The sequence below is a fragment of the Scyliorhinus torazame genome, chromosome 1 (genome assembly GCF_047496885.1).
Source record: "Scyliorhinus torazame isolate Kashiwa2021f chromosome 1, sScyTor2.1, whole genome shotgun sequence".
Classification (NCBI taxonomy): domain Eukaryota; kingdom Metazoa; phylum Chordata; class Chondrichthyes; order Carcharhiniformes; family Scyliorhinidae; genus Scyliorhinus; species Scyliorhinus torazame.
In genome coordinates this window covers 380,580,508-380,594,597 of record NC_092707.1, presented here as the reverse complement: position 1 = coordinate 380,594,597, position 14,090 = coordinate 380,580,508, and the positions used below count along the sequence as shown (strand labels likewise).

General features: G+C 47.4%; 1 protein-coding gene across 7 annotated transcripts in view; it reads right to left on the bottom strand.

The window, feature by feature from the left end:
• Positions 1-14,090, bottom strand: part of ltbp1 (latent transforming growth factor beta binding protein 1) — a 533,746-nt gene that overhangs the window by 374,871 nt on the left and 144,785 nt on the right. For all 7 annotated transcript variants that reach the window (XM_072512266.1, XM_072512285.1, XM_072512304.1 and 4 more), the window contains one exon: positions 1,128-1,346. In XM_072512266.1, coding sequence (XP_072368367.1) covers positions 1,128-1,346 — 219 coding nt within the window. The remainder of the gene's footprint in view (positions 1-1,127; positions 1,347-14,090) is intronic.

The window sequence follows — 14,090 nt, the reverse complement described above, 5'->3', positions numbered from 1 at the left end:
CCAGAATCTTCCCAATTTTTCAGAACCGCAAAACATGTGCGCATGATTCACTGGCCCCCGCCCACACCTCTCACACTCACCTGCTACCCCCTGAAAGAACCCACTCATTCTCGCCCGAGTCATATGCACCCTGTGCTCCTGTATTCCTTTATCTCCGGACACCCTGTACTTGCGTTCATCTCAATGGACTGTCAATTGCACTGCTCTTATCCATGGCGGCAGCCCAATCAATCTCCACCACCTATCCTGAGTTGAACCTCTTACTTGCAACAATTTCTCGCTGAGTTCCACACTCCGACGTTGAGCAAAGGATTTCTACCTGAAATGTTCCAAGGCCCAAAGTTCTGGAATTCCTCCCCTTTCAAATATTCCTCAAAACCTACCTCTTCGACCAATCTTCCCGAATGTCTCTTTATGTGGCTCTGTGTCAAACTGTGTTCCTGTCAGCTGCTTTAGGGACCGTTTAATGATGTTGTAAGCACAAGCTCTCGTTGCTGGTGTTAATGTCACAGAGCCGGCTGTGTCCACGACCGGCTGAAGCAGCAGCACAGTCAACAGTGTGAGCTTCCCATCGCTCCACGGTGCCACGGCACTGGGCAATCTCATTTTCCTCGTCGTCTGCGCTGGCAAACGAATGACTTGGCATGGCTGAACATACCTTCGAAAAATTCTGTTGAGAAGCACTCGTGAAAATGTCGACGGAAGAGCTGACGATTTAGAAATCACAGCTTGGAGACTGACCAAGGGAAAGTGTTGACTATTTTATACTGCGGATGAACTGTAACATGGAGGAGGAAATCCCTTCTGAGAATTGGATAAAACGTACAGCACAGAAAACAGGCCATTCAGCCCAGCTGATTCATGCCATTGTTTGTCCTCCAATCACATTAGATTTTTCGGTTTTGCTCACTGGTGTGATTACTTTTGCTTCCATGTTTTCTGGCTCGATTGTTGGCGCTATTAACTGCAGAAGAACTGCATAACTCTGCTGAAATAAACCATTCAAAGTTCTCTGCTTTTGTTGCAGCGTTGACAAGTTACCCATAGACTGAACAAAAACACACACACACACACACACACAAACGCACACATAAAACTGGGAGATGAAAGGAAATCATGAGCCTTACTTTGTAGGCCGGGCTTTCCACCAACTGACAGAGGCAATGTATGCGTAGAGTGGACTACCGGAGAGGCTGGAGCTTTACCAGGCTGCTGATACTGCTGCCGTCGGCCATTGGAAGGCTGCACTGGGATGTGGCAGAGTTTGCCAGTAAAATTAGGAGAGCACTGGCATTTGTTCCTGGAAGTGCACTGTCCTCCGTTCATGCAAGGCAGGTGGCAGACCACTGAAACAATAAACACAACAGTGAGTGGGACCTGGCAATTTCACACCAAACAATAAAATTTCCCGCTTTTTCGGTTGTATGCTCTTCAGCACCATAGAATCGGATGAACAGGTTATAGGCATTTTATGACAACAAATTACACTATCAACACCCTGGGGTTCACCATTGACCAGATGTGATGAATGCAGGAATTTCAGGTATATTGTATTGTCTGCTTTTGGTGGAGTAAGGGTTAAAAGCCTGGATTAGTGTGTGACTGCTGCAGTCACGTTTTTAAAAATCCTGGTTTGAAAGGCAGTAGACATTTTGGAGACAGAGGTACAGTTAAAACATCCTAAACGTTTGGGCTAATGGACTTTTGTTTGTGTAAAGAAGGTTCCCTGGGGAGTAGTCAATTAGAGACATTAAATTGTGTTCAGCTTATTAAGATGATGTAGTTAATAGGATGATCCAGGGTCTGAAGCAGTTTCTGCAGTTTAGTTTTAGATTGGGGATGGGTTGAGACAAGTAGCTACTCTCAATAAAGTGGAGTTAGATCTGTCTGTGGACAGACTGGCAATTTCTTTCGAAACTGTGCAGTTAAAGATTTGACTGGGGACAGACCAGAAGCTTCCAATCTCAAGACAGTGAGTTAAAGATTTGCCTGTGAACAGGAAAGGAACAATTTCAAAGGCTGGAAGTTTAAACAATAAGATGAGACAGGCAAGAATCTGCAAATTGGTTCCTGAAGGATCTCTCTTTCTCAAAGTAGTTGACCCAAGACATCTGTTTACAGAAAGTATTCATGAGTCTGTTAACTGCATTTAAATGTGGATTATGCCCTGAGGGGGGTTTGTTTGAGTGGAGATTAAGATAGCAGTTTGGAGTTAGTGTTTCATGTTATTGTTACGCATTGTTTAACTGGCAATTGTAAGCTTTTTGTTATGCTGTTCAAGTTAGTAATACGGTGTTCGTAATAATGATTGTTTTAATATACCATATCTCTATTTGTGCGTGAAATCACTCCTGGAGCGAAGTACTTTTTCCTCACAGCCTTACAAATTAAAATAATCTGTCCAGTACCTTAGCCACTTTTGGGGTTTGGTCCGGGATCGGAATACCAGAAACTGGACACAATTAACTATATAAATACTGTGGCCACAGAGCAGGTTAGAGGCTGGGAATCCTGCTACAGGTCACTCATCACCCCAAACCCGTCTACCATCTACCCAACACAAGTCAGGAGTTTACTGCAATACTCTCCACTTGCCTGGATGAGCACAGCTCCAACAACAAACAAGAAGCTCGACACCATCCAGCACAAAGCAGCCTGTTTGATTGCTCCTCCTTCTACAAACATTCAAATCCTCCACGATCGACAAACAGTTACAGCCATGTGTACCACATACAAGATGCACTGCAGGAACATACCAAGGCTCCTTCGGCAGCACCTTCCAAACCCACTACCATCTAGAAGGACAAGGGGCTGTTTAGCACAGGGCTAAATCGCTGGCTTTGAAAGCAGACCAAGGCAAGCCAGCAGCACGGTTCAATTCCCGTAACAACCTCCCCGAACAGGCGCCGTAATGCGGCGACTAGGGGCTTTTCACAGTAACTTCATTTGAAGCCTACTTGTGACAATAAGCGCTTTTCATTTCATTTCGTTTTTTCATTTCATTTCATTTCAAGTGCAGCAGATACCTGGATCGCGCCTCAGTGTGACTTCCAACAGAAAACACGATGCAATTCCCAGCGGCTCTGTCAGTGCGATCCAGATCGCAATCCACCCACACTGGGACATTTATTTGCAGGTTGGGATGATTTGCACTGTGAATGAGGTGTGCAGGACCTAACAACAGCAGCAGGTCTGGCTCCTCAAAAGGGCTCCCCTATCTCAAAGTAAAACGACAACCCCCGCCCCAACACGGACATCGCTATCCCCAGCAGATAAAGGGGAAATCACCAACCCTTGATCACAGAGGGGCAACCTCCCCCCACCACTAAATCTTCGGGTCAACACCACCCACCTCCCACACACCACGCAGGCAACAGAGTGACCCGACCCACCAACCCCCCACCCCCCAAAATCCTCAGCGGCATCAACCTCCCCCGAAGGATTGCTGTTATCAACCTCCTTTCACCCACGCCACACACCCCCTGCCAAGGATCGCCGGCACAGGGACCCTTCCAATGGGCAGCTCTTAAAACCATGCCCTCTTCAGACTGCGCCCCTTGGCACTGCTCTGGCACCCTGGCAGTACCAACCTGGCACCCGGGCACTACCAGGTTGGTTCTGTTATGCTGCCAGAGCCAGGGCATTGCTATGTCATACCCCTGACCACCCGGGAGCTACAATCACCACTGAGCCCCTCAGCTTGGCCATCGTTTGAGGAGACCAGTATTGACTCGCGCCGCCTTCACGTTTCGCCAGCGGCGGGAGAATTGCAGGAGTCGGTTGGATTCGGCTTGAAGGCTATCTTGCATATTTAAATGAAAATGTTAATATGCTAATCTAGTTCACACCCAGTGAAGGCACCAAGCTGGTTACGTCAGTTGGGAGGGGCCAGATGCATCAAAAATTGTTTGGATCCCAGCACAAATCCCGTTTCGGAAGTCTCCCAGAATTCTCCCGACATGGCGGGATTTGTGATTTGTGCCGGGCACAATGCAGCTGGAGAATCTCCCCCATATTCATTCTGATATTCCCGGTGACTAGCGGGAGAGGCCAAAAAGGGGTTTTGCTCCGGGCGCCAAGCCAATTGCAATGGTCCCACCCAGCGGCGTCCGGCAGGCTCTGGATCACGCCCTCACCGGCAGCTGAGTTATCAAATTCATTTCAATATACACAGACAGTTCGGCACCGGAGTCTCCCGGCTCCCGGGATTCACCAGCCTCGCCGGCACATCATGAGACCCGCGCCAATCAGTACTGGTTTCCAAAAAGGGAAACCAGGCATGAGGGCTACACCCAGGGGGGGGGGGGGCCCTGGCACTCAGCAGTGCACACCTGGCACATGGGCAGTACCAACCTGGCACCATAGCAGTGCCAACCTAGCACCCAGGCAATGCCAACCTGGCACCATAGCAATGCCAACCTAGCACCCAAGCAGTGCCAAAATGGCACCACAGCAGTACCAACCTGGCACCCGGGCAGTGCCAACCTGGCACCACAGCGCGACCAGATTGGCATTTCAGGAGTGCTAAGCTCGCACTTAGCACTTGGGTGCCAGGGGCCTGTGCCAGGGTGCCAAGGGACACTGCCAAGGGATGAGGCCTGAGGGAGGCCATGCCATGAAAATGGGGCATGAAGGGGGGAAGCCTGAAGGGGCTATAAAGGGTGAGGGTTATGCAGGGTGGGGTTCTCTTGAAGCACGAGAGAAGACTGAAGTGAAAAACAAACTTTGAATTAAGCATGTATTAAATCTAAGGCAGGATTATCCAGCCATTCCAGCCACGGGATTCTCGGCAGCGGAGCGTGCAAGCAGCAGGAAATCCCGTCCTCTTTCACTGCAAATCATTGCGAGGGAGGCTGTGGTGAAAAATCCCACCCTAAGAGTCTGATGGCAATGTTTAGATTCCATAAATCAGGTGTGGTGTGTCTCTTGCAGTTTTGTAACATTATGCATAAGAAGTGTAGAAGAGATTTGTTTTTTTTGAAAATGTATATTGAAAAGTATGGACATGCATTGCTCTAAAGGTGACCCTATCAATACACCAATACAATTCATCAAATATATACACTGGCTATCTATACACAGTGCAAACAATCCTCGGATAGAAAGTAATGGCCTCCCGGTAATGTATACCTTGTACAAATGAAAATCGCTTGTCACAAGTAGGCTTCAAATGAAGTTACTGTGAAAAGCCCCTAGTCGCCACATTCCGGCGCCTGTTCGGGGAGGCTGTTACGGGAATCGAACAATACTGCTGGCCTTCCGTGATTCGGAACCACCACAAATTTCAATTTCACCATTTGTGCATCCGACACGCCTACCTTCTCGTGCTCATGTTGTTCTAGCTCCAATTTAAGTGGTGGAATGTTGAGCATATTTACAGCTGAAGGTGCGCGCCTCTGAAAAAAACATGTTTTCACAGGTCACGGGATTATAACTCAGGGCCGTTGTTGAGTTGTCAGGTTTATGGGGACTGTGCCAGATTTTTGCTGGTTGAAGGTTAGCAGCGCACACACGCCTTAGCTTCATCAAAGTCTCCGAAACGTCGCCTTGCCTTAACCTCACAGGCATCCTCCTACTTTCTTCAGGCCTCTACTTTGACATTTTCAATCCCGGGGCAGCAGGGTGGCGCAGTGGGTTAGCCCTGCAGCCTCACGGTGCCGAGGTCCCAGGTTCGATCCCGGCCCTGGGTCACTGTCCGTGTGGAGTTTGCACATTCTCCCCGTGTTTGTGTGGGTTTCGCCCGCACAACCCAAAGATGTGCAGGCTAGGTGGATTGGCCATGCTAAATTGTCCCTTAATTGGAAAACATTAATTGAATAGTCTAAATTTATTTTGAAAAAACATTTTCAATCCCTCTGAAAACAATAGCAAATTGAATAAGCTAACCTATTGAAAAGAGAACCCAAAGAGCCATCAAGAAGTTGCCACTACTGATAGAAAGCTTTTAAACACTTCTGAACAGATGCTTTGTTACATCCATGCTGTTTTTCTCAGGTTGGTCCGAACATTGTTTTGTTTGTTTTCTTCACAGTGATGGAACTCCAGAATGCAGTATAAATAAAATGACGAAAGCGACATGGTGGCACAGTGGTTAGCACTGCTGCCTCACGGCACCGAGGATCCGGGTTCAATCCTGGCCCCGGGTCACTGATGGAGGCGCCAGCTTTTGGGCAAGACAAGGGTGGCACTGTAGTTAGCACCACTGCCTCACGGCGTTGCAGATCCGGGTTCAATCCCGGCCCCAGGTCACTGTCTGTGTGAAGTTTGCACATTCTCCCTGTGTCTGCATGAGTCTCACCCCCACAACCCAAAAATGTGCACCGTAGGTAGATTGGCCACGCTAAGTTGGAAAAAAATTTAAATAAAAAAATTAATAAAATGAAGGAAGGGGAGGAGAGTCCACTTCTTATTGAGTCTGCTTCACCATACTACCTCATCCATTGAAGAAAACAGCAACAGTTCTTATACCTCAAACGAGAAAACGTCGATCACAATCAATTGATACTCCACACACAAGAGCCCTCAGATTGACTGACAGCAGACCTGTTTTCAATCAGACAATACCACGATTTGAGAAGATCTGAACCCTTCTTACAAGACCTTCGTTATTAGGTGCTGCAGAGTACAGCCTCGATCCGCTGTCTCAGAAACCTTTGCGTCCTTCTTTCAACCACAGAGCCCTGGGGCTGGATTCTCCGCCGGCGGCATTCTCCGTTTTGCCGGCACCCCGGGGGTTTCCCGACGGCGTGAGGCTGCCCCACATTGGGAAACCCCATTGCCTGGCCGGTGTAACGCAGAATTCTGCCGGCGGGGCAGAAATGTGGTACAGCAGGGCGGAGAATCCAGCCCAATACCATGTGGTCCTTATTCCCATGAGCCCGTCAAAACAAAGAACAAAGATAATTACAGCACAGGAATAGCCCCTTCTGCCCTCCAAGCCTGTGCCGATCATGATGCCCTAACTTTAAAAAAAACCTTCTGCCCTTACTCGGTCCGTATCCCTCTATTTCCTCCCTATTCATGCACCCATCCAGATGCTTCTTAAAGTTGCTAATGTGCCTGCTTCCACCACATCCTCTGGCAGCGGGTTCCTGGTACCCACCACTCTCTGTGTGAAAAGCGTACCCCGCATATCTCCCTTAAACTTTCCCCCTCTCACCTTGAACCTGTACTACCTTGTAATTGACACTTCCTCCTTTTGAAAAAGCCTCTGACTATCCACCCTGTCGCCAATGGTCTATCAACGCGTGCAGGAGAGATGCTCCCGGCACCCACGAGAAGCACACGTCAAGATAATGTATTACGGATGGGGAGCTGCGTGATTTTTACCCATTAACACTAATGCCTGGAATATCGTAGCTGGGGGTTTCATTTGCAACGTGCACCAGGGCCCACATTTTCACACCTGGGACAAGTGTGCAGAGTCGGGAAGAGTTCTTGGCTCCGTGAACCTAAATTTAAAAAAGGTGGGGATACGCTAGTTTAGAAGTTGTGTCGAGCAACCCGAGAAGAAGTGATGGAGGCTGGGCTGGGCTGGGCAGGAGGCCAGCTTTGAGGCTCCAGCCCTGTGACCAAAATTTTTTTTAAAGCTAAAAACCTCCCTCCAACCCTCACAATCCCTCACCCCCACCCCCCCGTAGCTGTCAACTAAATGGTGAAATAGCAAGCACCTTATTATGATAATGGATGGCTGTGAAATCAGTCATGCAGCACTAATCCAGTAATGGAAGTCCTCCAACTTAAGTGAACTGCAGGCACAGTGAAAAGGCAAACAATGTTTTTCTTAAATTCTACTGACATTTTTTCCAAAGATTTAAAGGGCAGGACGTTTAAATGTTTTGACAGCTTGACAGTTCCTTTTAACAGGTGATTTTGACAATTCTTCCTGACAGTTTTGACAGGTTCACTTGGCAGTTTTTTAGTTGATTTTGATAGGTCTGTTGACAGTTCAAATCAGCTCGACTGTTGATGAGTTTATGCAGTTTTTAATAGAATCATAGAATTCACAGTGCAGAAAGAGGCCATTCGGCCCATTGAGTCTGCACCAGCCCTTGGAAAGAGCACCCTAATTAAGCCCATGCCTCCACCCTATCCCCATATCCCAGTCACGCCACCTAACCTTTTGGACAGTAAGTGGCAATTTAGCATGGGCAATCCACCGAACCTGCACATCTTTGGAATGTGGGAGGAAACCGGAGCACCTGGAGGAAGCCCACGCAGACAGTGGAGGGGAAAGTGCAAACTCCACACAGTCAGTCACCCGAGGTCGGAATTGAACCTGGGTCCCTGGAGCTGTGAGGCAACAATGCTGACCACTGTGCCACCCCACAGCTGGATTTTGGTCTGCCAAACTGCCACGAGTTGGATGAGTGAGTGTGCTGTGAGAATTATTAAAACAGGAAATTGAGATGGACAAGAAGTAAGGGAGTAGATCTGACTAGACTGATACTGGGAGACTGTAAAGAAGAGAACAACCCAGCTATATAATAAAACAGGACTATTCCTGCATTCAGTGCATAATCTCTTCCAGGTTGTGCGTCTTCGTAAGTCTTTGGTGCCATCTGCTGATATACGGTTCTAGGTATAGAGCCCTTGTTTTGCATATCAGCAACCTCCACACAGGGAATCCTCCATCAAATCAGGACACAGATATAAGGTTTTGGGGAGGAGGTGAAACGAGGGTGGGTGGGATGAGGCGGAACTTTTTACATTGCGAGTGGTAATAATATGGAACCCGCTGCCTATGAGACAGGGGTGGAGAAGGTGAGTCATTTTTTAAAGCAAATTGGAGGGAAATAAACCTGCCGGCTAAAGAGAGGGGGGATGGACTCATTGGCTGCTCTGCAGAGAGCAAGCATGGACCCAATGGGCTGAAGGTCTCCTTCTGTGCCATAATGACTCTATGGGGGGGAATGGCCCCCAGCCGATGCATTTGTAGGCGGCGGGGTATGTAAAATAGGACGGGTGGTCAGCACCCCCAAGCTCCACCCCCATAATACAGTGGGCAGGTAAGTCATCAGCTAGACCATCCATGCTTAGGCCTATTGAGGCCCTCAAGTGGTCTTTCAACACAAGGCCCCTGTTTCCACCCCAGCTGCAATAATACATGCGCCTAGGTAAAGTGGAATGGTGAAGCAACACATACTGCATATATTTAAAACTGTGAACGGTAGCACAGTTGCTTCACAGCAGCAAGGACTCAGGTTCGATTCCCGGCTTGGGTCACTGTCTGCACATTCTCCCTGTGTCTGCATGGGTTTCCTCCGGGTTCTCCGGTTTCCTCCCACAAGTCCCAAAATGACGTGCTTGTTAAGTTGATTGGAGATTCTGAATTCTCCCACCGTGTACCCGAACAGGCGCCGGAATATGGTGACTATGGGATTTTCACAGTAACTTCATTGCAGTGTTAATGTAAGCCTACTTGCGACACTATTCAAGATTATTATTATTGAGATGCACGGATATGATTGCATCACACAAACATAGCACAAAGACAATTAGTTACATGGGGTCAATAGGACGTGGAAAATGATCCAGATCATTGGGAAGTGAGTCATCCGCTCACTCATCCTTTGGGCTCAATCTGTTAGATCTCCAGAATATTATTTTCTGTATCCCGTGACTCCATTAACAATTCTATCCCTGGGTTAAATGCTACATAGGCAAGTGTATTTTATTGACGTTCCTTCCAAATTGTTTTTTGAATGTTGTTTGGTGTCGCCTGGTGTTGAATTAAAATGCTGTGCTTTTTAAAAATTTCTAGAGTTTGGTTTCTTTTTAACCCCAAATGTCCTTTTATCTCTGGAAGTTAACTTACGTCTCGCCAGACCCGGACCTGAAGTTGTGTCTAACAACCCGAAGGAGCTTAAGGCAAAATGGTTTGACTGATTCCTGCAGCAGATGATTGGACAGCACCAATTGCCCAAAGGGAAAAGAGAGAGTGAGCATGTCATCGGGGATAGAAAGAAAAGAACAAAGAAAATTACAGCACAGGAACAGGCCCTTCGGCCCTCCCAGCCTGCACTGATCCAGATCCTAAATCTAAACCTGTCACTTATTTTCCAAGGATCTACTTCCCTCTGTTCCCCGCCCGTTCATATATCTGTCTAGATGCATCTTAAATGATGCTATTGTGCCCGCCTCTACCACCTCCGCTGGCAAAGCGTTCCAGGCACCCACCACCTTCTGCGTAAAAAACTTTCCACGCACATCTCCCTTAAACTTTCCCCCTCTCACCTTGAAATCGTGACCCCTTGTAATTGACACCCCCACTCTTGGAAAAAGCTTGTTGCTATCCACCCTGTCCATACCACTCATAATTTTGTAGACCTCAATCAGGTCCCCCCTCAACCTTCGTCTTTCCAACAAAAGCAATCCTAATCTACTCAATCTTTCTTCATAGCTAGCACCCTCCATACCAGGCAACATTCTGGTGATCCTCCTCTGCACCCTCTCTAAAGCATCCACATCCTTCTGGTAATATGGCGACCAGGACTGCACGCAGTATTCCAAATGTGGTCTAACCAAAGTCCTATACAACTGTAACATGACCTGCCGACTCTTGTACTCAATACCCCGTCCGATGAAGGCAAGCATGCTGTATGCCTTCTTGAGCACTCTATCGACCTGCGTTGCCACCTTCAGGGTACAATGGACCTGAACTCCCAGATCTCTCTGTACATCAATTTTCCCCAGGACTCTTCCATTGACCGTATAGTCCGCTCTTGAATTAGATCTTCCAAAATGCTTCACCTTGCATTTGCCTGAATTGAACTCCATCTGCCATTTCTCTGCCCAACTCTCCAATCTATTTATATTTTGCGGTATTCTCTGACAGTCCTCCTTGCTATCTGCAACTCCACCAATCTTAGTATCATCTGCAAACTTGCTAATCAGGCCACCTATACCTTCGTCCAGATCATTTATGTATATCACAAACAACAGTGGTCCGAGCACGGATCCCTGTGGAACACCACTAGTCACCTTTCTCCATTTTGAGACACTCCCTTCCACCACTACTCTCTGTCTCCTGTTGCCCAGCCAGTTCTTTATCCATTCAGCTAGTACACCCTGAACCCCATACGACTTCACTTTTTCCATCAACCTGCCATGGGAAACTTTATCAAACGCCTTACTGAAGTCCATGTATATGACATCTACAGCCCTTTCCTCATCAATTAACGTTGTCACTTCCTCAAAGAATTCTATTAGGTTTGTAAACCATGACCTTCCCTGCACAAAACCATGCTGCCTATCACTGATAAGTCTATTTTCTTCCAAATGTGAATAGATCCTATCCCTCAGTATCTTCTCCAACAGTTTGCCTACCACTGACGTCAAGCTCACAGGTCTATAATTCCCTGGATTATCCCTGCTACCCTTCTTAAACAAAGGGACAACATTAGCAATTCTCCAGTCCTCCGGGACCTCACCCGTGCTCAAGGATGCTGCAAAGATATCTGTTAAGGCCCCAGCTATTTCTTCCCTCGCTTCCCTCAGTAACCTGGGATAGATCCCATCCGGACCTGGGACTTGTCCACCTTAATGCCTTTTAGAATACCCAAAACTTCCCCCTTCCTTATGCCGACTTGACCTAGAGTATTTAAACATCCATCCTTAGCCTCAACATCCGTCATGTCACTCTCCTTGGTGAATACCGATGCAAAGTACTCATTAAGAATCTCACCCATTTCCTCTGACTCCACGCATAAATTCCCTCTTTTGTCTTTGAGTGGGCCAATCCTTTCTCTAGTTACCCTCTTGCTCCTTATATACAAATAAAAGGCTTTGGGATTTCCCTTAGCCAAAGATATTTCATGACCCCTTTTAGCCCTCTTTATTGCGCTTTTGAGATTTGTCCTACTTTCCCGATATTCCTCCAAAGCTTCATCAGATTTAAGTCGCCTAGACCTTATGTATGCTTCCTTTTTCATCTTAGCTAGTCTCACAATTCCACCCGTCATCCATGGTTCCCTAATCTTGCCATTTCTATCCCTCATTTTCACAGGGACATGTCTGTCCTGCACTCTAATCAACCTTTCCTTAAAAGACTCCCACATTTAAAATGTGGATTTACCCTTAAACAGCTGCTCCCAATCCACATTCCCTAGCTCCTGCCGAATTTTGTTATACTTGGCCTTTCCCCAATTTAGCACTCTTTCTTTAGGACCACTCTCGTCTTTGTCCATGAGTATTCTAAAAGTTACGGAATTGTGACCGCTATTCCCAAAGTAATCACCGACTGAAACTTCAACCATCTGGCCGGGATCATTCCCCAATACTAGGTCCAATATGGCCCCTTCCCGAGTTGGACTATTTACATACTGCTCTAAAAAACTCTCCTGGATGGTCCTTACAAATTCTGCTCTGTCTACGCCTCCAACACTACATGAGTCCCATTCAATGCTGGGGAAGTTAAAATCTCCCATCACGACCAACCTATTGCTCTTTTGGGAGGCCTGTAGTAAAGTCCCAACAATGTTACTGCACCCTTCCTATTTTTTAGCTCTACCCATTTTGCCTCAGTGCTCGAATCCTCCATCATGCCCTCCTTAATCACAGCTGTGATATCATCTCTGACCAGTAATGCAACTCCTCCACCTCTTTTGCCTCCCTCTCTATCCCTCCTGAAGCATCGATACCCTGGGATATTTAGTTGCCAGTCTTGCCCTTCTCTCAACCAAGTCTCCGTAATACCAATATTATCATATTCCCAGGTACTAATCCAAGCCCTATATTCATCTGCCTTACCTGCTACACTTCTCGCATTGAAACAAATGCACCTCAGACCACCTGTCCCTTTGCGTTCATCATCTCTTCCCTGTCTACTCTTCCCCTTAGTCACATTGAATTTATTATCTAGTATCTTACTGGCTTCAGTTGCTGCCTCTTTACTGACCTCTAACCTCCTAAACTGGTTCCAACCCCCCTGGCTTAGCATGGTTTAGCACAGTGGGCTAAACAGCTGGCTTGTAATGCAGCACAAGGCCAGCAGCGCGGGTTCAATCAATTCCTGTACCAGCCTCCCTGAACAGGCGCCGGAATGTGGCGACTAGGGGCTTTTCACAATAGCTTCATTGAAGCCCACTTGTGACAATAAGCGATTATTATTATCTTTCACTTTCAGCAGAGGTGGACAACAGACAGTGGGGAAACCGGCAACCCATTTCACGCCCCATTCCTTGCCCCACCAATTCAACCTCCTCACTCTGCACCCTGCCCACTCTGCACCAATGCCCCCCCCCCCCTCAACCCCCACCCCACTCCACCGCCCGGCCCCGTATGTTCCAATTCCCGTCTATCCTTTCCAAGAAATGAACCCCCAGACCAAGTGGCTTTTAGTATTTCCCAGGCTGGACACCCATGTAGGTGTGAAATTCTACCCATGCAAAATGGATGCAGTATTAACTAAATTCCTTGGGGCTGAAGGAATTATTATGAAGACTCGGCCAGTCATTTCCACACACGTATTTCTGGGTGGCCTTTCTGTGGTGAACACTGCACCGCGTTAATTAGAGCTGGTGGACTAAAGGCCAGACCACATACAGGCCAGGCTCCCAACTGGTTTAAGCTAACTATTTTAACTTAATGGCGAAGTTGATCCTCGAAAGGATAGCTGATCCCACTGACAACATCTGCTCCCGGTTGGAATAAAAGCCAGCACTTGCTGTGGAGCTTCTGTGGACCTCTAACTCCCAAGGAGTTACAAAAAGCCCGAGGATTATTTCCCCCCGGCTGACCTTCAACAGAGTGAGCATTCACTTCATCGATGATATTCATTTTTTTCTTTGCTTTCTATTTTCTACCCACATTTAACAGCAAAGGGTTCACATCTTCAGATCTGCCTTTGTCTCTTCTGCAGCTCCCCTCTCTCGTAGACACATTCCTTCTTTTACAGGCTCTTACATGTGCCTAGGTGTTTATTTTTCCGAGGTTTCTTGCACTATTTAATTTTTGGCTCCCAATTTCGGTGCAGCTTCATATTCACTCGAAAGGAATGAGAAGAATGGGAAACATGAGTTACATACAGGCAGGCCAGGAGCCACCTGCAAGAGTCAGGAAATGGAAGGAAGATGACACAGGCCATCGTT